We start from the raw sequence: 24,678 nt of genomic DNA on the forward strand, positions 1-24,678 counted from the left end.
CCATCCTGGCTTGGGGGTAAGAGACCTGCCAGCATCCCAGGCATGGGGTCTCATAAGGATGACAAATCCCGTCCAAAGGGAGACCTTTGGTTCTGTGTCACATCCAGCAGGAGCCAGAGGCTGCTGGAGCAGACCTTCATGTGAACCGGCCCCCCTCAGGCTCCAGGGCCAAGTGCCCAGAGCAGGTTCCCGGGTGTGGGTGTGGCTGGCATGGTGCTCCCACCAAGAGCTGCTCGGGCCCTGGGCTGGAGCATGTGTACCGGCGAGGGCCTGGGCTGCGAGGAGGTGGGGCAGGGAGGAACCCAGATGGCAGACTGCCCAAGCTCTGTGGATGGTTTTCCTCAAGGCCACCGTCAAGTCAATTCAACATGGGGCTTCTCAAATTTTAACCTGCGTACAGAGGAATCACCTTCGTGGGGCAGGAAGGACAAGGTGGGTGAGGGAATCTTGTTAACATGCAGATTCTGGTTCAGAAGGGCTAGGGTGGAGCCTGAGATTCTGCCTGTCTCATAAGCTCCAGGTGACACAGATGCTTCTGGTCCGGGGCTCCACCCTGAGCATTGAGGGCAAGTGCCCCTCACCTTTCCTGTGGGCTCAACTTTTGAGAAGTCAGGAGAAAAGGGTCCAATCCCAGGTACCACCACCCCAGAGTTCCCCGGAAAGAAAGACTTAGCAATACTGTTGGGTGGGAGAGGGTCCAGGCAAGCAGGGAAGTGGGGTAACCCGGTGGGGTCACAGTGGGCCACAAGGAAAGCTTCCTGGAGGAGGGGGTTGAGGAATTCAAGGACTTGTTCCAGGAACCCAAGAAATGAGCGGGTCTCAGACTTCTGCGGCAAAGGGAGATGTCAGGAGGAGGGGCCGTCGGACACCCGGGGTGGATGAAGGCACACTGTGCATGGCCCGAAGAAACACCAGTGGACCCACGGGCCAAGGCCATCAAAAGAACTGGGAGGGCAGCATCTAGCATCTCCAGGAGGAGACAACGTGGGAGGCCTGAAGCTGTGCTTTGCGGGTGGGCCCTTTTCAGAAGCCAGAGTAAGTCCTTTTCCTCACTCTGTGGTATCCAGCCCTTCTTTAAGGATCCTGATGGGAAACCCCCCCATATGATTTCTTAGTTCCCTCTTACCTCGCGTTAAGGTTTTTTCCTGTCTCGACACCACACACGTGTACACCATATATATGTGATCTTCAGATACACAGCCGCCCTCCAACCCCTACGCGTTAGCACCTCCGAAGTCAATGGCATCTTCCTCTCTATTGGCCTGGATCTATGTTCACTTCCTTCAGAATTTGCGTCTGTGGGGCAAGGTACCTGAAACGCCTGCATCCGAAACCTCTTTACTGTGACTTCTCAGCTTGAGGATTTGGGACCACACTGTGTGTGTTTAGACCCCAAACCTGGGCGAGTACCAGTTTGCAGTTCCAATTCTAGAGTCCACACTCTCCACCGTCAAATTTGATTCATGCCTTTCCTCACTGTCCCTTTCTACAAAGCAGGTCTATTCTACGTGGACCGTTACATTGGGAGCTAACTCTTTGCTCTCCCAGCTTTTTGCTGGAAACGCCTACTAAACTCCCCATGTTGGGCATTTTTTTTCTTTCTTAGTGAATATTTGGTGCATCTAACAGTTGACAGCAGCATTTTATATTCGATGAAAGGACTTGTAAAATCAATATGACCTTCTTTACCGTTACAAAAGAATTGCAGCTCTTCTTATTTTTCCATTTAACACTTTAATTACCCACCTGCCCAGATTTCCAAGAAATCCAATCTCTCCCACTTAAAGTGTCCTTCTCCTGGAGTAAATTGAGATACTTGAAAACTTTCTTTTTCTGAAGGTGTCAGTCTGTGTCTAACCTCCAGGAAGGAGCCTGGTTGGGCCACTCCAGGTGTTGCCACATGGTGTTGCTGTTGAATACGTTTGGTGTAGTTCAGTGAATGCTTGCCCACTGCTCTTTGCTGAGCTAGATCTTGGTTCAGGCCAGTGTGGTGCCCCAGGTTAAGGTTCCCAAGTTACAGCCTCACCCTGATAATAACCTCAGCCACATGGTTTAGATCTTCAGGGACTGCTAGCCCAATAGGCATATGGGGTCCAAACCAGCCTGCACCATCAACTCCTGCCCTGTGCTGAACCCAGGTCACTGGTCCAGAATCCACTTCACTTGGGGGCCTGACAGCAGACTTTGGTTAAGGGCATCCCAATCCATTGTCCTTCAGATGGGGAGGTGTCGAGCACTCAATCTCTTCTACCCAGAGGTCCCACCTCCTGTCAGGGCTATGTCTACGTAATCCAGAAAGGCCATTCAAGGGACAGTTGCCTTACAAATGAAAACCAACCCCAGGCAATGATAGCTGGTTCTAGCCCAGGATCCTCTCACCCTTCAAAGGATGAGGTATGGCTCATCCTGGGGACAAAGCTGGCTTTGAGGAGCAGTAGGTGACCTTTTGTCTTGCTGAGTTGGGCCTACCCCTAACAGGGAAGAGCTAGAATACTTAGGATAATAGGTGGGAATATTTGCCAGCAGGGTTGAGGGGGGAGGAACAAAGAGGAAAGCCTCCGGGCAGCTAAAGAGAGATGTCTCTGAGGAAATGAATCAAGCTTTGTCTGTGATGTGCACTTCAAACCTCTCCTCCAGCAACCTACAGAAGGACCAGTAAGGTTGATATGACTCTCCAGTGTTTTGGCAGCTGGGTTTGTGGTTTTGAGACGAAGTGGGCCTGGCATCAAGGGGACACAGGACAAAAGTAGAGGCTTCCAAGGATGCCCGGAAGCATCTCCGCTCAACATAGATGGGGAAACGGAGGACCAGAGGAGGGGCTTGTTCAAAGTCATCCCACAAGCTAGAGCCCAAAGTGGCTCTTTCTGCTCAGAATCAACCCCCAAAAGCCCACGAGCCATGGTGATCCCCAATTCTCCAGCTTCCCCGGGGAGTGGCTCAGTACAGATACTCTTGGACGGTGAGTTCCTTCAGGGTGAAGCCCCGGGGGGCGGGCTTCCGGAGCTGGTTCTCCTCCAGTCTCTTCTGCAGGGACACAAAGTCTTTGCCCAGCTCGTAGGCTAGGCGGGCCATGGCGTCCAGCAGCGGGGCATAGTAACGGTGGCCCTCCCGGGCCTGCAGGCACTGCAGAGCCCTCTCCCCGGCGGCGAAGGCCTCGGCGGGGCACTCCAGGTCGCGGTGGCACACCAGCATGGCGCACAGGGACGGCACCACCATCACGGGGCAGTGGGACGTCAGCTTCTCCTGTAGCGGCACCGTGCGCACCAGGATGTCTAGGGCCTTGGTGTACTGCCCCGCGCGCAGGCAGCCGAAGGCCTCCTTCAGCTCGGGCCGCGTGAGGAAGTCGATGAACTCGCGCGAGCGACGCACGCAGCGGATGGCGTAGAGCAGACCTAGGTACTCTTTGAGGGCCAGCTTGCGCTCGGAGATCATCTCCGGGGTGAAGTTCCCCATCAGGTGCTTTTTGGGGAAGACGACATCTTCGATCTCTTCCCGGAAGGTCTTTAAGAGTTTCTTCTGGAGCATCTCAAAGTCTGAATAACGCCGTTCCAGGATGGCTTTGTTGCTGTCAAAACTCCCCGTCTGGATGACGACGATTTGGTACATCTGCGGTGCAAAGAGAGAGGGCCTTTGACTACACTGTCACGGAGGGTTTGAACTGACAGAGGGAGCCCGGGAAATAAAATAATGATGACCTTAAAGCATACCCTGGAAATGGGGGATGGTTTTCTGCAATTCTGTTTTAAATTGCCATTAGCCTTGGCTGAGCTGTAACAGCGAATCGTGACAAGAGTCAACCGGAGAATAACAAACACAGCGACGTGGAGGCATCCTGGGGCAGAAAGGGCATACAGGAACCTGCCGTGCGGGGGACGTGGGGCGTTCTTGGTTTTAGTGGTCAAAACTGGGCCTCAGGTTCCTGAGCTGGGAGGCTTGGATTAATGAGATCTGTGTTTTCCAGGTGTGGAACTCCTGGGAGATGGTTTTAGGTGATATACTGGCAGTGACGTTATAAGTAAGAAAACGATTCTCTTCTCTTCTCTTTCAAGAGAATGCTGATTAAGGGCGCAGACTGCCTGGCTTATAATTCCAGCCCGCCACGGTCTAGCTGTGTGGTTTTAGGTAGGTGCTTTAACGTTTTCTCATCCAGAGAATGAGGATAGTAGCCTGCCTCACTGGGTGAGGATTAAATGAATTAATGCACTGAAACCATGACGTGCAGTCAGCACTCAGGGTCAGCTATTATTATTACTCCACTCCCATTTGGGGAATGGTGGGGGGCAAAGAAAGGCTGTGTGGCTCTTCCGTAGTCATTAACCTCTCCCCCAACATAGGCTGAAATTCCATTCCAAAGAAAAACAGCCCCAAGCCCAGCTTTCCACCAGCCATGGTGACCAGCTAGAATTTAATAACAGCCCTGAGCTTTCCTTGTATTTACTTTTATAATGACCTTTTCTTATGCCCTGTGATACTGGTTTTCCATTTAAGGTACTTCCCTTTGAAATGAATCTATTCAGTGTTTTTAAAAAGTGATCCACTTTAAAGAAAAACTGAGGTACATAATAAAAATGATATGAGGATATCAAAAACAATGAAGAAGGGACCCAGATGAAAATACCGGGTAACATGGGATTGAACTGGGCAGTTTGCTTCTTACACTCAGGCACCTTGACTCTCCAGTCCTCACGGTGCTGAGCGTGAAATCTCGCTTTTGGACCATTTTTTGCCAGAAGACTTCTGTGAGTTAAAGTGCGTCAATCCATTTCCTGGTCAGGGAGACTGAGGTGCCACCAGCCTTGCCCAGGGCCGGGAAGGAGGCCGTGAAGGCGTGCCGTCACTTTTTGGTCTCTGCTTACCACAAACTTGGAGACTCTCCCCTCCTCGATGCGGGCGGAAGCGATCTCGAAGAGCAGTTTGACGTGCTTCCAGCAGCGTTTCTGGGTCCGCCAGTACTCCTGCAGCTCCCGCGTGGTCATGCTGGAGTTGGAGCTTTGGCTGTCGTGGGCATCTGGAAGGACCACACTCTTAAGGACTAGCACGGGTCAGTGTGCTTTGGGGGCAAGGACTTGGGGAGATGGCTGGGTCTGTCTGGGATGAGCCGTGGGAATCTGGAAACGCTGTGAATATCCCTCTCCTCCAGCCCACCTTGGATAGGCCCAGTCGGGCATCAGTCAGACCCCTACACCCAACCTGGCTGAATCCATCTCGCCATGGGCAACCTGGAAGAGTCCAGCGTCCCCAAGAGGCTTCTTGCTTGTGAAACGCAGTGTGTTTGTGGTACATCGTCCACTTCCGGCTGTTGTGAAATCCCATGCTCCGGAAGAGCAGGGATGCGGCTGGTGGGTTTCCACCCTCCCTACTGTCGGCTGAGCGCACGCCAGCGGATGATGGGGGCAGCTCTGAGGACGCTGGGCTCCAGGTTCAGCCTGGCCGGCCCTTCCTCTCTCGCCTCATTTCCCATACTCCCTGCTTTTTCTTGCACATGCCACTCCTTCCGCCTCAAGTGCCATCCTCTTTCCCTGCCTCAAAAAGTAACAGTGTTTCTTAAACCTCACTTGAGCCTTAGGCCATTCTGAGAATCTTGGGAAAGCTTAGAATCCTTCCTCTCCCCAAATGCACAAACCACTGTCCATTTGATTTCAAGGGACATGTGTCCCAGGAGCCCTTCTCCAATGTGTCCTTCAAGACCCAACCCATATATCATTTCAAATGCCCTTTGGTGTTAGAGTAAGAGCCTCCCACCTTGTCCCTGTGCCTTTTCCATGGCATCTTACATTATTTTCTACAGATCCGCTTCCTTACTAAACTTGAAGGCCAGCACGGTGTTTGATTGTCCCTGCTTCCCCAGTGCCTGCATAGGGCCAGGAGCAGAGCAGGACATCTTGAAGGGTTGCATGCATATGGCAGACGTTTGCTCCAGGAGCTGGCGCTGTAGCAGACACTGTCAGTGCCCGGCCATGCCGCCTCACTGGCGTTGACTGTTTTGGAACATCCCACGGGCTTCTATTGGAAGCACCTGGGACTCTCCCCGTGAGGGCTTTCTTGGGCCGTTGCGGCACGTTCTGGAGCGTACCTCTGCCAATGGAGGATGGGACCAGGGGATAGCAGGCTGGCCTCCTCGCCGCTGGGATGGGACAGCTCTAAGGTGTGATCCATACGGTCCCCAAACAACCCCCATTGGGACTGAGCCCGAGTTGCCCACAGTGGTAATCTTTTCATCTACATCCCGTACTGGTTTCCTGCCCTTCCTTTCCTCGGTTTCCCACTCCCCTGCCATACCTCCTGGCCTTGTCTCCTGGATAAACCACTTGCACCAAATCCCTGTCTCAGTGTCTACTTTGGGATAACACAAGTTAAGTGAGCTGCCCTGTTTCTCACGGCATCCACTGAAGTATGCACATTTGTATTTCAAATGTCTTCAAACCTCTATCCCCCCGACCAAGCCCCAAGTCTCAAGCCCACCTAAGTGCTCTTCAGTTCCTGGACGTGGGAGGTCTGGGCCAGGGGCTGATGCTTTTGGCTTGGTCCCTGCCATGCACTGGGCTATGGGTCTTGTCCATCCAGGGCTCCTGGCGTTCTTGGGACTTGCCATGCTCCAAGGCTGCCAGGAAAACAAGAGAGAACGGTGAGTGCCCACTTGTGTTGGGGTTCCTGGTGGGTCCTGGTGGGTTCCATAGCCCCCACTGCTGAGCCCTCCACTGCCCACCTAGCCATCCGCCCAACTGCTAGATGTGAAACCTGGGCCTGGCCCTTTGCTGGACTGATCGCTCCCAGGCTGAGCACAACCTTCTCTTAGAGTTAGGATCCTTATGTTATTGAGTTGCTCTGAATTTTAAATGAGGTGACTTTAAGCAAAGGTAGTAGCTTAATGATTACTTGAGAGAGAGTTGCTGGCTTGTCCAGAAAAACCAGTATTTCATTTCATATTACATGTGTAAATAAAATCTCAGCGTCCGCAGCAAGGAGGCTGGTATGTATCCGTCCCTTTTCTCTCTCTTCATCTTTAAGCAAACATTTACTAGCAACTTGTTATACCCACTTCATATACACACAGGCTCTTCACAGCCACTATCTGATTTGACACCCATGATAATCTATCGTGACTCCAATAACAGATGAGGCAACTGAGGTTTAGCCGAGGTCACGTGGCTCCTGAGCGTGACCAGCCAGCCAAGCCAAATGCCTGTGGTGTGCAGGCTATACATCCTGCACTCGACACCCACCCCCTCACTTCATCTGAAGCTCTGCGTGGTAGGAGGTTTTTGTCTCCATTTTATGGTAAAAGAACTGAGACTTTGAGCTGCCCAGGATCGAGAGCTGGTAAATGGGGGGCAGGGCACCAATGCAGGCCGGTCTGACTTCAGAATCGTCTCCCTGGTACTCAGGGGAGGGTGGGCAGCGGGAGTCCTGGGGTTCATTTTATGCATGACTCTGTCTGTGACCCAGGTAAGTGAACAAGATGAGGCAGTGCCTGGAAGTTATTTAACTTCTCTGAGCCTCAGTTTCCTGCAAAAGGGGCCCAATAACCTTCACGAAGCTGGTGTGAGTGTTAAGTCAGGCACCAGATCAGGGCTGCGCACACACCAGGTACCGAATCAGTCCCTTTTATTAGTACCTGACCCGTGATAGATGCTCTAGGAAATATTTGAGAAATAAATGGCTGAATGAAGATGTGAGTTGGAATACAAGTTAGAATGTCTGAGACAAATTAGGAAAAGGGCCAATTAAAACATCAGCTCAGGGCCTTCCCTGGTGGCGCAGTGGTTGGGAGTCCGCCTGCCAGTGTAGGGGATGTGGGTTCGTGCCCCGGTCCGGGAGGATCCCACGTGCCGCGGAGCGGCTGCGCCCGTGAGCCATGGCCGCTGAGCCTGCGCGTCCGGAGCCTGTGCTCCGCAACGGGAGAGGCCACAGCAGTGAGAGGCCTGCGTACCGAAAAAAAAAAACCAAAACAAAACATCAGCTCAGATGGAGCGAGTAGCTGGGGCACCATTTAGGCACAGAAATTCAAAATAAGAAGGGTGCAAGTGACCTGACCTCCTTCTTAACGTGCTCTTGCTGTGTCAGGTGAAAGGAACCCTGGGGCATCCTCCAGGGGGCTCTGTGCTGGTGTCCAGTGGGGGGCTCTCAGGGACCCTCTGTCCAGCCTCATCCTATATAGATGGGAAACTGAGGCACAGAGCAGGGCATGGCTGGACCAGGGCTGCACACGCTTGAGTACCCTATAGCTTTCTCCCCTTGAGGAGTCAGGTCTTCCGTCCTGACCAACTGTGGGTCCGTAGGCAAGTTATTTACTATCTCCAGTCCTCGGTTGCCCCACCTGAGAGGTGTGGCCACCAACCCTGTCCTAGATGATGGATGGCTAGGAACAGGTTCCCTATATTCTGGTAGGTGCCCAGGCAAGATAGCAAGTGGTCCACACACTCTTATCCAACGGACTTTGGGTAGCCAGGACTCTTGGGGGCTCAGTGATTCCCGTGGGCACTCCTATGCACCTGCTTCAGTTAGCTCATCTGTAAAATGGGTGATGGCGAGTAGAATTGGCCTCAGTGGTCCCAGCCCTTCCAGCTCTGCTGGTGCCAGGTCAGAGGCAGGGCACTGTTTGCCCAGAGACCCCATGAGACCCCAGGAATGATGGCCTTGGCTGGGCATTCCAGGAAAGACCTGGCAAAGCTGAGCATGAACCCAGAGCTCAGAATAAATATGAAATTCAGCAGCCAAAGCCAGTTCCCTTAGGTTTTCTTTCATGGGATCGGCTGAAACTGGAAAGTGGCAGGGAGAAAGTTGTCACTGGTGCATCTATGGAGTCTCTAGTCCTCAGTTTCCCCATCTGTGAAATGGGGAAAGCAATCCTATGACTCCAAGAGCTCCTTGGGGACAGCTGTACATGGTGTTCTGTGGGCCCTTCCCTCCCATCTCTACACCCCACAGAGCAAAGATTTCTAGGCTTTACAACAAAATATGACAAGTGTTGGTACTCCTGGCTTGGAGGCCTGTCCTTGGCCCAGCGGACAGCAGCTGCCCAGCCCCTCCACCAACAGCTCTGGGAGCAGTCACCCTTGCTCCTTCCTTCCCAGGTGCCCTGAGCATCACTTCTCCCTCTAAGGGATACCTGCCATGTCCAGGCTTCTTCTGATGGGCACACAGGGTCCCCTTCGGAGCCCATGCCACCTCTCTGAGGGGGCAGGAGGGGACATTCCATCAGGGGTGAAACTCCAGCAGAGTAAAGCACCCTGGTCCAACCTAGGAGACAGAAGATCCTAGACACTGGATGGACACACTCCCAAATGTAAGCATATATCAGAACCTCCTCAGGGGCGGGGGTGGAGGTGGAGGTGCCGAGGGGCAGACTTCCTGCTCCCAACATCAGAGAGTCCCATCTAGCAGGTCCTGCGGTGAGCCCTGGATTCTGCATTTCGCACCAGTCCCGAGGGCTGTGCTGATACAGGCTTTCCCTGGTACCACTTTTTGAGAAACACAGGTTTGGTAGATTATTCCCCAGGCTCAAGAGAGGTTGGAGAAGCATCTGGCACTTCAAAAGGCATTGATGAGACGGAGGGTCGAGGAGCTGCTCCCTGCTCTGCCCCAATGCACTGAGGGGAGTCCTGCGTATCTGTCAGCAACCCTTCTCCCTACCACCCTGCCCCCAAGAGGTACCAAGGGACGGTTACTGGAGGCGGGGGCTCAGGCCACAGGTGGGCAGAGGCCCACTGAGCTTGGGGTCAGACACTGACCTGAGGTCTCTGGTCCTGTGAGTGTCCAGGGGTCCAGGAGGGATGTCACATGGCCCCCTTCAGCTCTCTGTTCCAAGCTCTGGGCGAGCAGGCCAGTGGCTGCCACTTTGCTAAGTTCCCTGTATGAAAACAGGAAATAAGCTGTGTGACCCGCTCCTGGTTGCCCCAGCCCATTGGCTGATGAAAGATGCTAGTGAACTCAACTAACAGACAGTCTGAGGCTGCCCTGCTGGGCAGGACCTAGCAGGGCAGGGCGGGCCTGGATCTCAGTTCCCACATCAGCCTGTCTGACCCTCAGGGTCCTTGACAATCTCTGGCATTTCGGACCTTAGTTCCCAAAGCTCTTTAATGTGCGTTATCCTACCCTACTGAGCTAGGCATGATGGGGGCCATCCTGCTCTAAGGACAGATGGGGAAACTGAGGCTTAGAGCAGAGAGCTGGTGGGATGCAGAGCCAGGGCCGGATTGGGGGCGGGTAGACTCAGCGTGCCTCTCTCTGGCGGAAGCTGCATCCCACATGCCAGACAGAAAGTACCAGGGAAGCCAAACCTCTGGGCAGTTGCATGATTTGTAGCCAACTGTATTGTGGCCTGGAGTGCAGGAGGCTGGAACAAGACAAAAAATAAAACCTCTCCAGCTCCCCCCACCCCCCCAAGAAGTCTACCATGTATCTCTCCCCAGCTATGATTCCTCCCCTCCCCAGTCCTGATTTTGATGGGGATTAATTCCTTGCTTTTCTTTCTTTCTTCTTTTTTTTTTTTGCGGTACGCGGGCCTCTCACTGTTGTGGCCTCTCCCGTTGCGGAGCACAGGCTCCGGACGCGCAGGCTCAGCGGCCATGGCTCACGGGCCCAGCCGCTCCGCGGCACGTGGGATCCTCCCAGACCGGGGCACGAACCCGTGTCCCCTGCATCGGCAGGCAGACTCTCAACCACTGCGTCACCAGGGAAGACCCCTTGCTTTTCTTTGTAATTTATCACCTACTAACAGACCCCAAAACAATAGTTTCATTTTATTCATTTTTGAGTTTTATATTAATTGAGCCACACATACTGTTTGTATGCTTTGGTGCTTTGCTTCTTTCATTCCGCATTTATGTGAATAAGATTCGTCAGTTTTTGTGTGTGTAGCTAAAGCTTTTTCCTTTTTACTGCTGTATTGCTACATTACTTGACTATATCAGTACTTACCGTTTTTTTGTCTATTGGTGCACCTTTGGGTTGTTGCTAGTTTGGGCCATCATGATCAGTGCTGCTGGGAATATTCTTACGCATTCATCCAATGCACATATTTATCTGAAGCGAAATTACTGGGTCTCAGAGTATGAATAGCTTCAACTGTACTCAATCATGCCAAACACTTTTCCTGAGTGGTTGTGTCATTTTGCAACCCCACCAGCAGTGTATGAAGGCTCTAGAACTTCTGCATCCTCACCTACACTTGATATGGTCAATATTTTTTGTTTCAGCCATTCCAGTGGGTGTATAGTGCTATCTCGTCATGGTTTTTAGTTGCATTTCCCTAATGACTGGTGATGTTGAGCATCTTTTCGTGGGCTTATTTGCCATCCTTATATCCTTTTTGGTGAAGGGTCTGTTCAAGTCCATTGCTCATTTGTTTGACTGGCGTATTTTATTCATGGTTTGTAGGTGTTCTTTATGTATTCATGTGGGTATATGTGCTTCTCAATAATATCTTTCCTATCCTATGGTTTGCATACTCTATTATAATGGGGTCTTTTGATAAATAGAAGTTGCCAACTTTAAAGCATTCAAATGTATCAATCTTTTCTTTCATAGCTCGTGTCATACCGTAAGACCATGGACATTACTCCTTTATCATTCTTTCTGCAGCGAATTCACAGGCCACTGTGAGGCTTAAGATGAGTTAAGATGCTCAAAGCACTTAGGACGATGCTGGTATCTCGTAAGCACTATACAAGGACGGGCAATTCTTGTTTTTCTACAAACCTTTCTAGTTTGCCTTTCTTACTTGCGGCAGTATAACGCCCTTAGAGGAAGTAGATTTTTGTGTATGGTGTGAGGTAGGAGGTCCATGTTTTTACCCTACATGTTCACCTACGGGCCTTATTTATTGAAATGGCCGTCCAATCCCGCTGCTTTGCAGTGCCATCACTGTTATAAAAGAGTATCCACACATGTCAGGGTCTGTTTAGCTCAGCAGAAGGGGCAGCAGTAGTGTGCCTCTGGCCTGCTAGCTGGTGAGCCCCTGGGGTGCAGGGGCCGTATCTCATTCACCTCCACCTTGCACTACCCCAGAGAACACCTGGTGTGGCGTGGAGATGCAGGCTCTGTATAGAGGGAGGCTGGAACTCCGTCTATCCTCCTCTCTGAGTCCTTTCCTGGGCCTGGAACCTGCGAGATGCCAGTGTAGACTCTGAGCCCTTCTCTGCAGCCCTGCGTGCCTCTCACCCCCAGCCAGCAGCCATGGGGAAGAGTGTGTAGAAGCCACTGCTTCCTCTTCTCAGGGTGGGAGATGCTTTTTGGAAACCCCCAGATGTGCAGGAGCGTCTGGCCTGCATAGGAAGGACCTAGCTGGACCAGAGTAACCAGGAGAGGCCACACTTGGCCACCTGCCGGGTGTTGGCTTTTCTCTGCAGGGCAGGGCTCGAGGTGGCAGAGGACCTCTATATGTCTACAAGGACAGGCAGGGCCTGCTGTCATGGTGGTGGGGGAACAGGAATGGGCATCCCCCCACTGCACTACTGAAGCCAAAGGGGACACCAAGGGGCCTTGGGAACTCAGGAAGGGAAGTGCTGGCATGTCAGAGTCTAGGTGTCTTCCCTAGAATTCACCCTGCTTGGACCCTTCATTGGCCTCCCCCTGCATTCCGGGTAAACCCAGCCCCCCCACCCCACCCCGTCCATGCTGAGGCCTCCGTAATCTGCTGATTGCTCCCTTCTTAACCTCATTCGCACCCCTCCCAACATCACTTACCACACACCAGCCATCCGGACTACTTTCTGTTCCTCAAATGTGCTTCACAGCCTTTCCGCTTGCAATTCCTTCAGCCGTCAATGTCCTGCTCTCGGTTCCTTCCATGACAGCCTCTTTTCTCTCTCATCCTCAGGGCGCAGCTCGATTGTCTCTACTTTGTGCAGCCCTCCTTGACCCCCCCCCCCCCCCCCCCCCCCCCCCCCCCCGTCAAGAACTATCATTGTTTCGCTTATTTGTTTACTTGTTTAGTGCCCGTCTGGGATGCCTCGATCACGGGGACTTGGTCTGTGGCAGCGTTCTGTCCCCAGTACCCACCGCAGCGCCTGCCACCTAGTGGATGCTCGGTAATTGTGTGAATGAATGAATGAGTGGGCGAACGCAGAGAAGTGGAGATCGGTCTGTGACTCCAGATCAGCCCTGACTCACTGTGCGACCTGGGCAGGCCACTGCCCTCTCTGAATGTCAGTTTCCTTAATTGCGACATGAGATTAAGTTAAGCATCCTCCCGGCACCAAAGCATTCCCCATTGGGCAGATAACAATGTTGTAAACTACCACTCACTGCTGCTCTGGGTGTCTGAAAAGCTTGGGACTCCAACACCGAAACGCCACTTTTGAGAAATTCAGTAAGAATTGATTGATCACAGGCGTGCCTCCACGTGTCTGGCAAAGAAAACCCAAACTGGTGAAGTGTTTGTTCGTAAGTAGGTGATGCAAAACCTGGTCATGTCAATCTTGTTTTTCCATAGCTGGGTATACAAACATTAGCTTTTTAAAAAATCTCAAAAGTTCTTAATACTGCAGGGTTTTAAAATTAGGGCCACAGACAGAGTGCGCTGTGGGGCACCGATGTGGTTATACTGAGACATAGCAGAGCGACGGGTGGGCCGGGGGTGGGGTGGGACTGGGGTGTGGGTTTCTATTTCTATACTTCAGGCTGGGAAGACACCTCAGCCCTTCCTGGGCCTCACACAAACTCTGTCAGTCCTTCTGATCTGTGTAAGAATTCATGGCTAAAATGTGGAGAAAATCTAACTTTAACTATCAGCAGGACACAAACATCTTGTGTTCCTGGGAGATCTGTTTGCTTAGGTAAAAGGCTTTGGGCTTCCCTGGTGGCGCAGTGGTTGAGAGTCCGCCTGCCGATGCTGGGGACACGGGTTCGTGCCCCGGTCCGGGAAGATCCCACATGCCGTGGAGCGGCTAGGCCTGTGAGCCATGGCCGCTGAGCCTGCGTGTCCGGAGCCTGTGCTCCGCAACGGGAGAGGCCACAGCGGTGAGAGGCCCACGTACCGCAAAAAAAAAAAAAAAAAAAAAAAAAAAGTCTTTGATGAGTTTGCCTGGGAGTTTAGGGCCATTGCACGTAGTTTGAAGGTTTGTGCCCTGCCCAGAGTGCCTCAAGAGGGCAGGAGTGGGGATGAAATCCAGCCCTCACTCTGCTTTTCCAAGCTGGCTCCTGTGTTCCCTCAGGTAAAGGGGTGGCCTTTTTCTAATCTGAAAAGAAGGGTGATGCGAGCTGGCTGTGAGTGAACTAATGATGGAGGATTGAGAAACTGTGAACTAATGACGGAGGATTGAGAAACTGTTTTTCAAAGACAGTAAGTTCAGCTGGTGGAATATTCTGTTTTGCTGAAGCGGAATTTGTAAGCTTGGGGCTAGAAGGGAAGGGTTTGAGAAACTGAAGGTGATTCTAGAAACCATATGGGGGAGGGGAAGAAGAGAGGAGACACAGTAAGGGGTCTGCAGAAGAGGAGGCCCACCCATCAGGGGAGCTGGATTTGTTGGGTGTCTGATCTGCAGCAAAACCCGATTCACTGGTGAGCTTGGAGTTGGTTAGGGCTGGAGGTGCGGGGAGGGGACAACATGTGGGTCTGGTCTTGAGATGGGGATGGGTAAGACCAGAGGCCGTCCAAAGGCCCCAGGTGCATTGGGTTCCCCAGGTTTGAGGCAGCTCAGTAAAAAGATGCCTTCTCTGCTGTGCTTTTCCCTCATGCATTGTCTCTCTTTTAATAAGTCACTCAACAAACTTGGGCCAGGCACTGGGCCAGAGGTGGAGGTCCGGCAATGGCGAAGGGATGTCTCGAGCCTTCAAGGACTCACAGTCTGGTGAGAAAACAGGATGGATGCATGAGCTGAAACAGAACACCATTTAGGCTGAGAGAAAACAAGAGCACAGGCAGACTGCTCCTTGGTAGCTCAGAGGACTGGAGAGTTCCGTGGGGACAGTGGAAAGCTACCTGGAGGGAGGTGGGCATTGAAGGATAGGTAAGTCCCAACAAAAGGAGTGAAAGAAAGATGTGGGCTTGATTAACAGCTCCACCATCCTGTAGCTGAGTCATCTTAGGAAAATTATTTACCTCTTGGAAACTGTCTCTTCATCTCAAAGGAGTGGGGACAAAGAATAGTACCTATTCCATAAGGAGGATCATGTGATGGATGAGAGTACAGTGCCTGGCATATAGTAAGTGCTCAATAAATAACATTCATATTATACAGAGTTTAGGGCTTACTCTGTGCCAAGCTCTATGTTTGTACTCCTCACGACAAGATCTAAGTGAATTGTCAGCACCACTTAGCTGTTAGGGAAATTGAGGCCAAGGTTAAATAACTGGCCCAAAGGTAGAGAGATCTGGGATTCAAATCCAAGTTCGTTGGAGTCCAAAGTCTATGCTATTCAACCTGTTGCCTCCCACTGAGGCTGAGAGTGAGCAGAGCACAGAGGTGGGGGGACCAAGAGCTATAAGGACACTGGTGCATCATTTGGGCCTGGTTGTAGAAGGGTTTGGACACTGGTAGGTGGGTGGGCTGCCTGGAGCAGGGGACCAGCGTGGAGACTGCTGAGCAGTGTGAGGTTGAAGAGAGACTAGTTAGAATCATGGGGAATGGCTGGGTGCTCTTGCCAGGTGAGACATGACAGTGATTTGGACCCAAGTAGTAATAGTGGCTATGGTAAGAAGTGGCTGATTCTGAATATGTTTTGAAGCTCAGGTTGACAAATTTGCTTCCAGGTTGAGTGTGGAGTATAAGAGAAGATGAATCGGGTAAGTTTTCCAGGTTCAGTTGCTCTGTTACTTTTCTTAAGTAATCTGCTATTACTGGGCATTCAGAAGGCTTCCAGCTTTTTGCTGTTATAGATAAGATGGTGGTGAACATCCTTGCAGATGGATCTGTACACCATCTGGAATGATTTTCCTGGGGTTAGATTCAGTGCTTCTAACACAGCATTTCCCAGCCTCAACCAAATGTGCACCAGCAGTGCAGGTGTTTACCTGGAGGCAGTGTGGGGTAGTGGTTTTGAGCATGAACTTTGATGTCAGACATCTGGGGGGCAAATCTCGGCTCTGCTGTCATGACTTGGATAAAGTAATTAACTTTTCTGTGCCTCAGTTTCTTCCTCTACAAATTAGGGTAAAGATAGTCAATATCCTGTAGGTAGGATTAAATGAGTTAGTATCTGTAAAGCACTACGTCAAGTCAATGTCAGTTTTTTCCCTTGAAATTGACTTTACATTTAAAATTTTCCAAGTACAAATGTTTTTTTTTTTAATTTATTTTTATTTTATTTATTTATTTTTGGGTGTGTTGGGTCTTCGCTGCTGCATGCAGGCTTTCTCTAGTTGTGGCGAGCGGGGGCTACTCTTCGTTGCAGTATGCGGGCTTATCATTGCGGTGGCTTCTCTTGTTGCGGAGCATGGGCTCTAGGCACATGGGCTTTGGTAGTTGCAGCATGCAGGCTCAGTAGTTGTGGCGCATGGGCTTAGTTGCTCTGCGGCATGTGGGATCTTTCCGGACCAGGGCTCGAACCCGTGTCCCCTGCATTGGCAGGTGGATTCTTAACCACTGTGCCACCAGGGAAGTCTCCAATTACAAGTGTTTTAAAAGGAATGTTTATATTAATACCTTCAATGAAAAGCTAGCAATCACTTGCCAAGAATAAGAAATCATAAAATAAAATAAATCTAATGTAAACAAAACAGTGCTGGTGAATTCTAGTTAGATAATGTCACAGAGCCAATTAGACTAGGCAGCGTTAGAGAGGAGTTCAAGCCCTATTAGTACTAAACTGAGATGGCTTGCCTCAACTTAGAAGAATGGAAAGAAAAATGTAGAAAGAGGAAGTTTAAATGCCCTGTCCACTGTTACCTAACACGGAACCATCACACTCCAGAGAACTCCGTCCTGGGACTTCACAAGAGTAAGGCTTTAGATGACTATGAACTTCCTGACCCACAAAGGGTGCGTTGGGTAATACTGACCCCAACAGCTTTCCTAGCTTTTCAATTCACAGGATACCTCCGTGTGTGTGTGTGTGTGTGTGTGTGTGTGTGTGTGTGTGTGTGTGTGTGTGTTGGATGGGGGAGGAAGGATGACATACTTGGCCTGGGTCACGCGGCACAGGCCGTGTAGCCTGCCTCTGCCCTGCGTGCTCTGCCGCCCACGGTCCGGCTGGCTCTCTCGGGAGGGGCGGGGCACGTCGGGGGCGGGGCCGGGGCCTAGCGCCCTCGCAGCCCAGGCTGGAGCTGAGCCGGGGAGTCAAGACTCGAGCTGCGGGGAGGAATCGGGGGGCCGGGGGTGAGTGGTCCTGAACCCTGCGCCGGGGCGGCAGGTGCCGAGGGTCCCGCTCCCGGGACTGGGACACCTGACTTCCGAGCGGTCCAGGCCGCCAGCCTTAGGATGGGGCTGCCTCGGTTTCCCCTTCGGGAGTCCCGGGGTCTGGAAGGGAAGAGGGGTGTTTCGAGGTTGGGGAGCCTCCTGGTGAGCTGTGACTACAAACGATGAGGGGGTTTGGGAGAGTGGGCAGAAGTTCTGCCCCAGGAGCCTCTGAGGTCTGGAGAGAGACCGTGATTTGGGGATCGAGGGGTTTGTGGGGGCAGAACATGCAGGATGATGTTTCGAGGCACCGGGCTGGCCTGGGAATGAGGAGGCCAGTCTTCAGGTCTGAGCGAGAGCTACTCTCTGTTCAGTCCCCTCCTCTCTCCCTCAGTTTCCCCATTTTCACCTTGCTTGTGGATGGGGGGGTATAAATGAGAGCGCCTGGATGATCTCTAACCCTGCCTGTGGCCTTGTAACTCTCATGGGGGTCTCCTACCTCCTCCTCCTCCCCTGTGGTGGGTGTGGAGACCCCTGACCATTCTGCATCCCATCCCTGCTGAGACCCCCACACCAGGGCCTGCCGGCATCACATCCTTTATGCTGTTCATCCTCTCCTCTCCTAACGTTGAGGAACAGCCATCCGGTCCTACTTGCTCTGCAGCAAACTCAAAAGCCTCCCTCCATCCCCTCCAGGGAGGCCTCCCCCAGCTGGACCCTTGGTGAAGACCCGAGTGACATTCCGGTTGCTTCCGCTCCCCTGTCCCAATCACTCTCCCCCTAAGTTGCTTGGTTACTCAGATCCCCTTAGCCGTTTGGCACTCTGAGATCTGAGGCAGGAAGGGACCCCATCTAGCCTACTGACCTCCCACCCAGTGCAGGATCCCACTGTTGCATACGCTCAGTGATGGGAAGCTCATTCCTTATGAAGCGCTGTTCAGTGTCCTGCAGCTCTGGCTTCGTTTAGTCAAAACCTGTGGCTTGCAGATTCCACCCCTTGGCTCCACTTCTGCCTCCTGGAACCATGCAGAGTAAATCCTTTCTTTTATTCATTCACACAGTCTTGATCAGTGCCCTGCATGAGGCACTGGGGATATAGCAATGAAAAAAGCAGACAAAATCCCCTGCCCTCATGGGGTTAGTTTTCTAGAAAGGAGTTGGACAGCAGTCCAATAAGTAAATACAAGGTATGTCAGGTGGTAAGAAGTGCTATGGAGACTAATAAAGCAGGCAAAGGGGATGAGGTATTGGTCTGGGGGTATTGAGGTTTTATATAGCTTAGTCAGGGAGGGCCTCTCTGAGATGGTGACCACCGAGCAAAGCCTTGAAGGAGGCGAGGGGGGAGCTATGTGAATAACTGGGGGAAAGGACAGTGCACCCACAGAGGGAAGAGCATGTGCAAAGGTCCTCGGGCAGAAGCATGACAGGTGGGAGCAGGTCTGGCTTGTTCTAGGAACAAGCGTGGCTGGAGCAGCGTAGGTGAGGAGCCAGTGAAGGATTAGTAGGAAATGAGTGCAGAGACATAAGGGGTGGGGAGGTGGGGATCCATTGCATGGGGTCTCGATGGCCACTGCAAGGGCTTTGGTTTTCACTCTAAGCGCACTGAGAGCCACTGGAAGTCTTTGAGAAGAGGCGTCACCTGCTCTTACCTAGGGGTTAGCAGGTTCATCTGGCTGTGAACGGGAGAGAGAATGCAGGGAGGTGAGGGCAGAAGGGTGGGGGGACCAGTGAGGGGACCACTGCTGTCATTCTGGGTAGAGACCGTGGAGGCTTGTTACCCATGGCATAGAGGTGATGAAAAAATATCAGATTTGGGATATATTTTGAAGGTAGGGGGTGATAGAATTTGGGATGTGAGAGGAAGGTGGAGTCAAAGGTGACTCGGAGGTTTCGGGGCTGAGCATCTTGAAGTTTAGAGCTGCCATCGGCTGAGATGGGACCTGTTTAGGGGGAAGATCTGGAGTTTGGCTTTGTGCTTGTGAAGTTTGCGATGCCTATTGGGCATCCACATGAAGATGTCCATTAGGCAGTTGCAAAAGTTTAGTGGGGGGCTTCCCTGGTGGCGCAGTGGTTGAGAGTCTGCCTGCCGATGCAGGGGACGCGGGTTTGTGCCCCGGTCTGGGAAGATCCCACGTGCCGCGGAGCGGCTGGGCCCGTGAGCCATGGCCGCTGAGCCTGCGCGTCCGGAGCCTTTGCTCCGCAACGGGAGAGGCCACAACAGTGAGAGGCCCGCGTACCGCAAAAAAAAAAAAAAAGGTTAGTGGGGAGGTTGGAGCTGGAAATAAAATTTGGGGCTTCATCACCATATAGCTGGTATTTAAAGCCATAACAGCAGGTAAGCTCACTTAAGGAGAGAGTGATACAGAGAAAAGAGGTCCCACCAGAGAGTTCTGGGGCTCCCAGCATTAGGAACTAGCCAAGGAGACAGAAAGAGTGGCCAGTGAGATGGGAGGAAAAAGCAGAGAGTTGGGGTGTTCTGGACAGCAATGAGGCAGGTGCTTCAAGGAGGAAAGAGGGAGTGATTATGACAGATGCCTTTGGCAGAGCCAGCGAGGTGAGGGCTGAGAATCCAGCAACCTGGAAGTCACTGGTGACCATGACAGAAGTAGCTGGGGGCCAAAGGGGACACGATCAGAGGGGATAGGAGGGGAGAACTTCAGGACAGCAGTATAGACAACAGCTAAGGAGTCCTGCTGTGAAGGGGGCAGAGAAATGGGGTCAGATGGAGAAATTATAGTATGTGTATGTGCTGGTGAGAACTGCTCTCCCAGAGAGAAGCCCGGTGAAGGGGGCAAGAATGGAGGATGCCGCGGGAAGTGAGAGGGATGGGTCCACTGCCCCAGCAGGGGCGTGGCCCCAGCTGAGAGCAGGACAGTTCGGTTGAGCTTCCAGGGCCTCCCTCTCTTCTGTCTGCAGTGGCCCAGCAGGCTGAGATTTCAGCACTTAAGGAAATCAACTGGCTCAGGGCTCCAGAGAAACCAGACTGGCTGTGTCTCAGGAGGGAGGTAGATGTTAGGGCTTGGCCTGGGCTTGGGGATAAGGGGGTGCCCACGTGGGTTACCCCTTCCACTTGACCCTCTGCTTCAGCAAAGAAGTGCCCTTTTCTTTGCACAGACCTCACCTTCCTCGAGAAAAGACTACAATGACTCCAAAGTTGCAGTAATTGAAGCAGAGAAGAAAAGGCAACGGAGAGAGGCTGATTTAGTCTGAAGAGGGGAAGTCTGAGCAGGGAGTAAAGGGGCAAGAGGTAGGATTTTAGGGACAGTTTTTATGAGATAGGTGATGAATGGACATCTGTTTTCTCCCATTCCCAATTTAAACTGAAGCAGGAAAAACTTTGGTTCAACATAATGAGGAACTTCCTGTGCTGGTTAATGAGGACAGCAGCAGGCCAGGTCCTCTGCCCTGGATGTTTAAGATGGGAAAGAACAATGCCTTCTTAGAGACAGGGTGCTGGCCGGATTGGCCCTTGGGGATTCTCCCACCTCTGAGGTTTCTGGAAGAAGGCCAGGACAGAGTTGGGACTTCCCAGCTACTGGTGGGGAGATAGAGCAGCAAACCTTCTGGCTTGGGCCTGCCTCTTTCTCCAGGTGCCCTGACATCACGAATTGGATATGTGTGGCTCAAGCATCCATCGGCTGACCCAGACTCGGAGTGTTTGGGAAGGGCCCCTGCTTACCTGTAGCTTGTCCACTTGTGGCCTAGCACGTCTGCGGGTGTGTCAGAGATCACTGGGCTTGGTGGGGTCTCCCAGTGCAGCTAATGGTGGAGGGTGAAGGCTCTGTGCCAGAACTGCTGAGAACTGTGTAGCTCTTCACAGCAGGTTGGCCACCTCTGGCTTCTGCCCATCGTTTTGGGGCTTTCCCCGGGAGAGACGTGGGATCTGTGGGCAAATCTAGCCCTGCCAGTCCTGTGCCACTCAGCCTTGCCTTCCTGCTCAAGGCTTGCCTGCAGATGACTTGGCCATGCCTAATCTAAGCCTAATGATCTTTGACGGGGGGGCGGGGGGGGGCGGGGGGGGGGCGGGGGGGCGGGGCTGTAGGGTGGTCCAGGCTCCCCTGATGCTGAGGAGACAGCAGCTGTCCGTCCTTAGGCATCCTCTGAGTAAAAGGGGCAGGGAATGTCCTATCTCATCTTAACTCTTCAACTTCTTTAATTTCTGGCTGCACACATGCCCTCCAGGCATTGGGTCGGAAAGAGAGTGCTGACCACATTTCTGGGCTGTTTCCGGAGGGGTGGGTGGTAGTTCTTTTCCCCAGGACCTGGGCAGGGGGTGGTGATGGGGCTGAGAACCACTTCAGGGTCAAGCCCAGAGCTCTTCCTACCCCGTCCTGTTCTCTCCTCTCCCCTCTCCCAACCTCTACCCGCTTGACTCCTCTGCTTGGCCGTGGGCGCAAGGAGGAGGCCTGCTTGGCCAGAGAGAACTATTTTCCTTTCTGGTTTACGGTGGCCTCTGCACTGAGGATGCCCTCCCTCCCAAGCTGCCAGACACATGGGTAAGCTCGCTGCCTCAGTTTCCTCATCTGGCCAGCGCAAGGCTTCCAGCCTAAGTGTTGGCAGCATTCCGAGCTGGTGATTTCTCCTTTCCCTTACTTTGGATGGCATATGAGGACAGGCGCAGGAAGTTCCAGCCCCACCCCTTCCCTCAGTGGGTTTTTGATTCGTGAACATTCCCACTGTACTTCCCCTTGGCCCAGCCCCATGCCAAGCTTAGTGATGCCAGGATGAGTAAAACCCAGGCTTCCACTTGGGCCAAGAAGGGAGTTAGACGCATAAACAACCAATAGGAAATACACAGACTTTCCAAGCCCCTTGGCATCTGCTCCTTTGAGTATCCTGGAATGTCCCGTTTTTGTAGAAAGAAGCTGGCGTTCCTCTTCTTTTTCCATGCCTACCTCCTTTCACTTTCATTTTCTGCGGGCACTGCCCCAGCTCACAGCCCTAGATCCTGTGACTGTTGCAGAAGGGACCCTGCTGAGAGATTTTCTCTGCCGCGTGGGGACACTCCCAGGGCCTGAAGCTCCGTGAGATCGCTTCCCCACAGATTCCCAGGATCCAGAGTCTGAAGGCTGAGCCCAGAGCAAGCCATCGACAGAGGTGACGGCACATAGTGTGTGGTGGAAGGGAGTGGGGAGGTGGTAAGGGCCTGGGCATTTGGGGAGGGGGCAGTGGACTGGGGTCAGTACACCCATAAGCTTTGAAACGTCTTAGTTTGTACCATGAGTTTCGCTTCACCTGGGTTGGCATCTTTATAGCAATGTTCTGGGTCTGTCCCTGGCGGTAGCAGTGGGTTACCTACACAGGCCTGGGCTTGGGCCCCTGTGGGGAACCCAAATATAAGGGAATTAAAGACACGTCTTCTGGAGTTGCACTGCTTGGGTTCAAATCCTAGCTCTACCTCGTCTACCTTGTACCCTTGTACAAGCCTCAGTTGTACTCAGGCCTCTCTGTGCCTCAGTTTCTTCACCTGTATAATGGGGCTGATCCTAGTACCCACTTCAGAGTGGTTGGGAGGGTTAATGAAAGCACTTAGAGTAGTGCTTGGCACATTGTATGTGGTTAATAAATGTTAGCCACTGTTGAAAAGAGAGCTGCGGTAGCGTGAGTCCAACCAGCATGTAAGGGCCCTCTCATATGGCCTCAAAGAGAATTGATTCCCTGATCCCTTGGGAGACATTGCTCCTAGTATTAACTCAAGCCTTTTAAAACTTCGTAAAGCAGGGATGAAGCATGGATATGGGAGCCAGGGGCCTTGATTTAACTCCTGGCTGCTTCAAACCCTCTGTGGGATCTCGAGCCAGTTTCTTGCCTTCTCTGGGCCTCAGTTTGTACATCCATACAATGGGGAGCTTGCACTGGTAATGTCTGAGGGCAGAACTGTGGCCGTCTTGGTCTCAGGGTGGGGCTGACTTGCCCTCTCCACTGCCGCCTGCCTGCTTCCTGAGAAGTCCTGCACTGGACCTCCTTCTCCTCCACAGATTGTGAAATGTACACGCAGGACGCTTTCCAGGCACAGAGGAGCCAGCTGGTGGAGCTGCTGGTTTCGGGGTCCCTGGAGGGCTTTGAGAGCGTTCTGGACTGGCTGCTTTCCTGGGAAGTCCTCTCCTGGGAGGACTACGAGGGACTCAACCTCTTGGGCCAGCCTGTCTCCCACTTGGCCAGGCGCCTCCTGGACACTGTCTGGAATAAGGGTGCTTGGGGCTGTGAACTACTGACTGCGGCTGTGCAGGAGACCCAGGCTGACAGACAGCCCCCCGAGCTTCCCGGCTGCTGGGAGCCCCACTCACCCCACCCAGCCCGTGACCTGCAGAGTCACCGGCCAGCCATCGTCAGGAGACTCTACGGCCACGTGGAGGGCGTGCTGGACCTGACACAGGCGCGGGGTTTCATCAGCCAGTACGAATGTGATGAAATCAGGCGGCCCATCTTCACGTCATCCCAGCGGGTAAGGCTCTTCCCTCTGCTCATCAGAATTCAAAGGAAAAGCGTGCTTAGTTACCGAGACTGGTTTGTGAAGTCAGCCCTGTGGGGAGACATGGGTCGTGGCGCTTCCCCTTTAAGGGTAGCCAAGCAGGTAACAGTTGCTCTGGAGTTTTGGTACCATGCCGCTTCTGACGAGAGGCAGCGTTATATGGTGGCGAGCATCTTGGTTTCTGGAGTCAGGACGATGCAGGCTCAAGGCCTGTGACTTTAGGCTTCTCTATGGAAACTCACCATCCTTCATCTCTCCTGTCTCGGATTCCTCATCTGTGAAACACAGATGGGAGCATTCAATGAGGTGAGCTACGTGACTCTTAGCACGGTGTCTAGCACGTAGTAAGCACTCCTTAACATTACCGTTGGCTACTATCAATTCTGTTATCAGTGATATTCTGTACTTGTACACTTTTAGTGCTGTCTGCTTTAAATTAATAGCTCAACAGATGATAAAAATTCATTAAATTAAACCTGTGTTTAATAATGAATATAGCATACTATGTACTAATATAGTTTAAATGCCCACATAGGATTTCTAATAGGAAATTGCATTAGATCATAGACGTTTGGAGTTGGGATAACTGCCTCTGAATGTGACATTCTGCAAGAACAGAAGAGTGTCTTTTGGGTATTTTTGAAACTCTTTGTTTTATTTTCCCCCAAATAGTGAACCTCAGGCCTCCCATGATGCAGACTCACTTTATGGATTTTTTAACACCTCACTTTATGGATTGGGAAATTTGAGTCCCAGAAAAGTGGTTTGAAAAAGCACACAGTAGGGGCTTCCCTGGTGGCACAGTGGTTGAGAGTCCGCCTGCCGATGCAGGGGACGCGGGTTCGTGCCCCGGTCTGGGAAGATCCCACATGCCGCAGAGCGGCTGGGCCCGTGAGCCATGGCCGCTGAGCCTGCGCGTCCGGAGCCTGT

The 24,678-nt window shown here is 52.4% G+C and overlaps 2 protein-coding genes across 17 annotated transcripts in view; one reads left to right on the plus strand and one right to left on the minus strand.

Moving 5' to 3' along the window:
* Positions 1–1,697: 1,697 nt before the first annotated feature.
* Positions 1,698–12,839, minus strand: SNX20 (sorting nexin 20). 5 transcript variants are annotated; one of them, XM_032613253.1, is made up of 7 exons: positions 12,688–12,805; positions 10,921–11,025; positions 9,732–9,850; positions 9,110–9,240; positions 6,463–6,601; positions 4,857–5,008; positions 1,698–3,606 (listed from the first exon to the last, which is right to left on the minus strand). In XM_032613253.1, exons 4-7 carry the CDS (start codon positions 9,197–9,199, stop codon positions 2,938–2,940), a joined length of 1,050 nt encoding a protein of 349 aa, XP_032469144.1. In that variant the 5' UTR covers positions 9,200–9,240; positions 9,732–9,850; positions 10,921–11,025; positions 12,688–12,805; the 3' UTR covers positions 1,698–2,937. The 5 variants fall into 5 exon arrangements, with proteins under 5 accessions (XP_032469144.1, XP_032469143.1, XP_032469145.1 ...); XM_032613252.1 differs by lacking the exon at positions 10,921–11,025 and having other exon boundaries at positions 12,688–12,839; XM_032613254.1 differs by lacking the exon at positions 9,110–9,240.
* Positions 12,840–13,204: 365 nt separating this feature from the next.
* The window catches only part of NOD2 (nucleotide binding oligomerization domain containing 2), a 34,444-nt gene continuing 22,970 nt past the window's right edge, over positions 13,205–24,678 (plus strand). For 2 of the 12 annotated variants that reach the window (XR_004346932.1, XM_032613250.1), the window contains exons 1-2: positions 19,462–22,373; positions 23,255–23,721. Coding sequence is in view for 11 of the 12 variants with exons in the window: in XM_032613250.1 (XP_032469141.1) it covers positions 23,263–23,721 (459 nt within the window). In the remaining variant the exon portion in view is untranslated. Of the gene's footprint in view, positions 13,391–14,247; positions 15,728–19,461; positions 22,374–23,254; positions 23,722–24,678 lie in introns of those variants that run through there. The other 10 variants (XM_032613242.1, XM_032613244.1, XM_032613247.1 and 7 more) reach the window with 10 other exon arrangements.

The sequence above is a fragment of the Phocoena sinus genome, chromosome 19 (assembly GCF_008692025.1).
Source record: "Phocoena sinus isolate mPhoSin1 chromosome 19, mPhoSin1.pri, whole genome shotgun sequence".
NCBI classification, from domain to species: Eukaryota; Metazoa; Chordata; class Mammalia; order Artiodactyla; family Phocoenidae; genus Phocoena; species Phocoena sinus.

Coding starts and splice junctions, on each gene's coding strand:
- SNX20 (XM_032613252.1), bottom strand. Junction 6,602..9,109: donor AAGAAGCCTGGACATGGCAG/GTATCCCTTAGA, acceptor TTTTCCTGGCAG/CCTTGGAGCATGGCAAGTCC. Junction 5,009..6,462: donor AGGAACTGAAGAGCACTTAG/GTGGGCTTGAGA, acceptor TGGTCCTTCCAG/ATGCCCACGACAGCCAAAGC.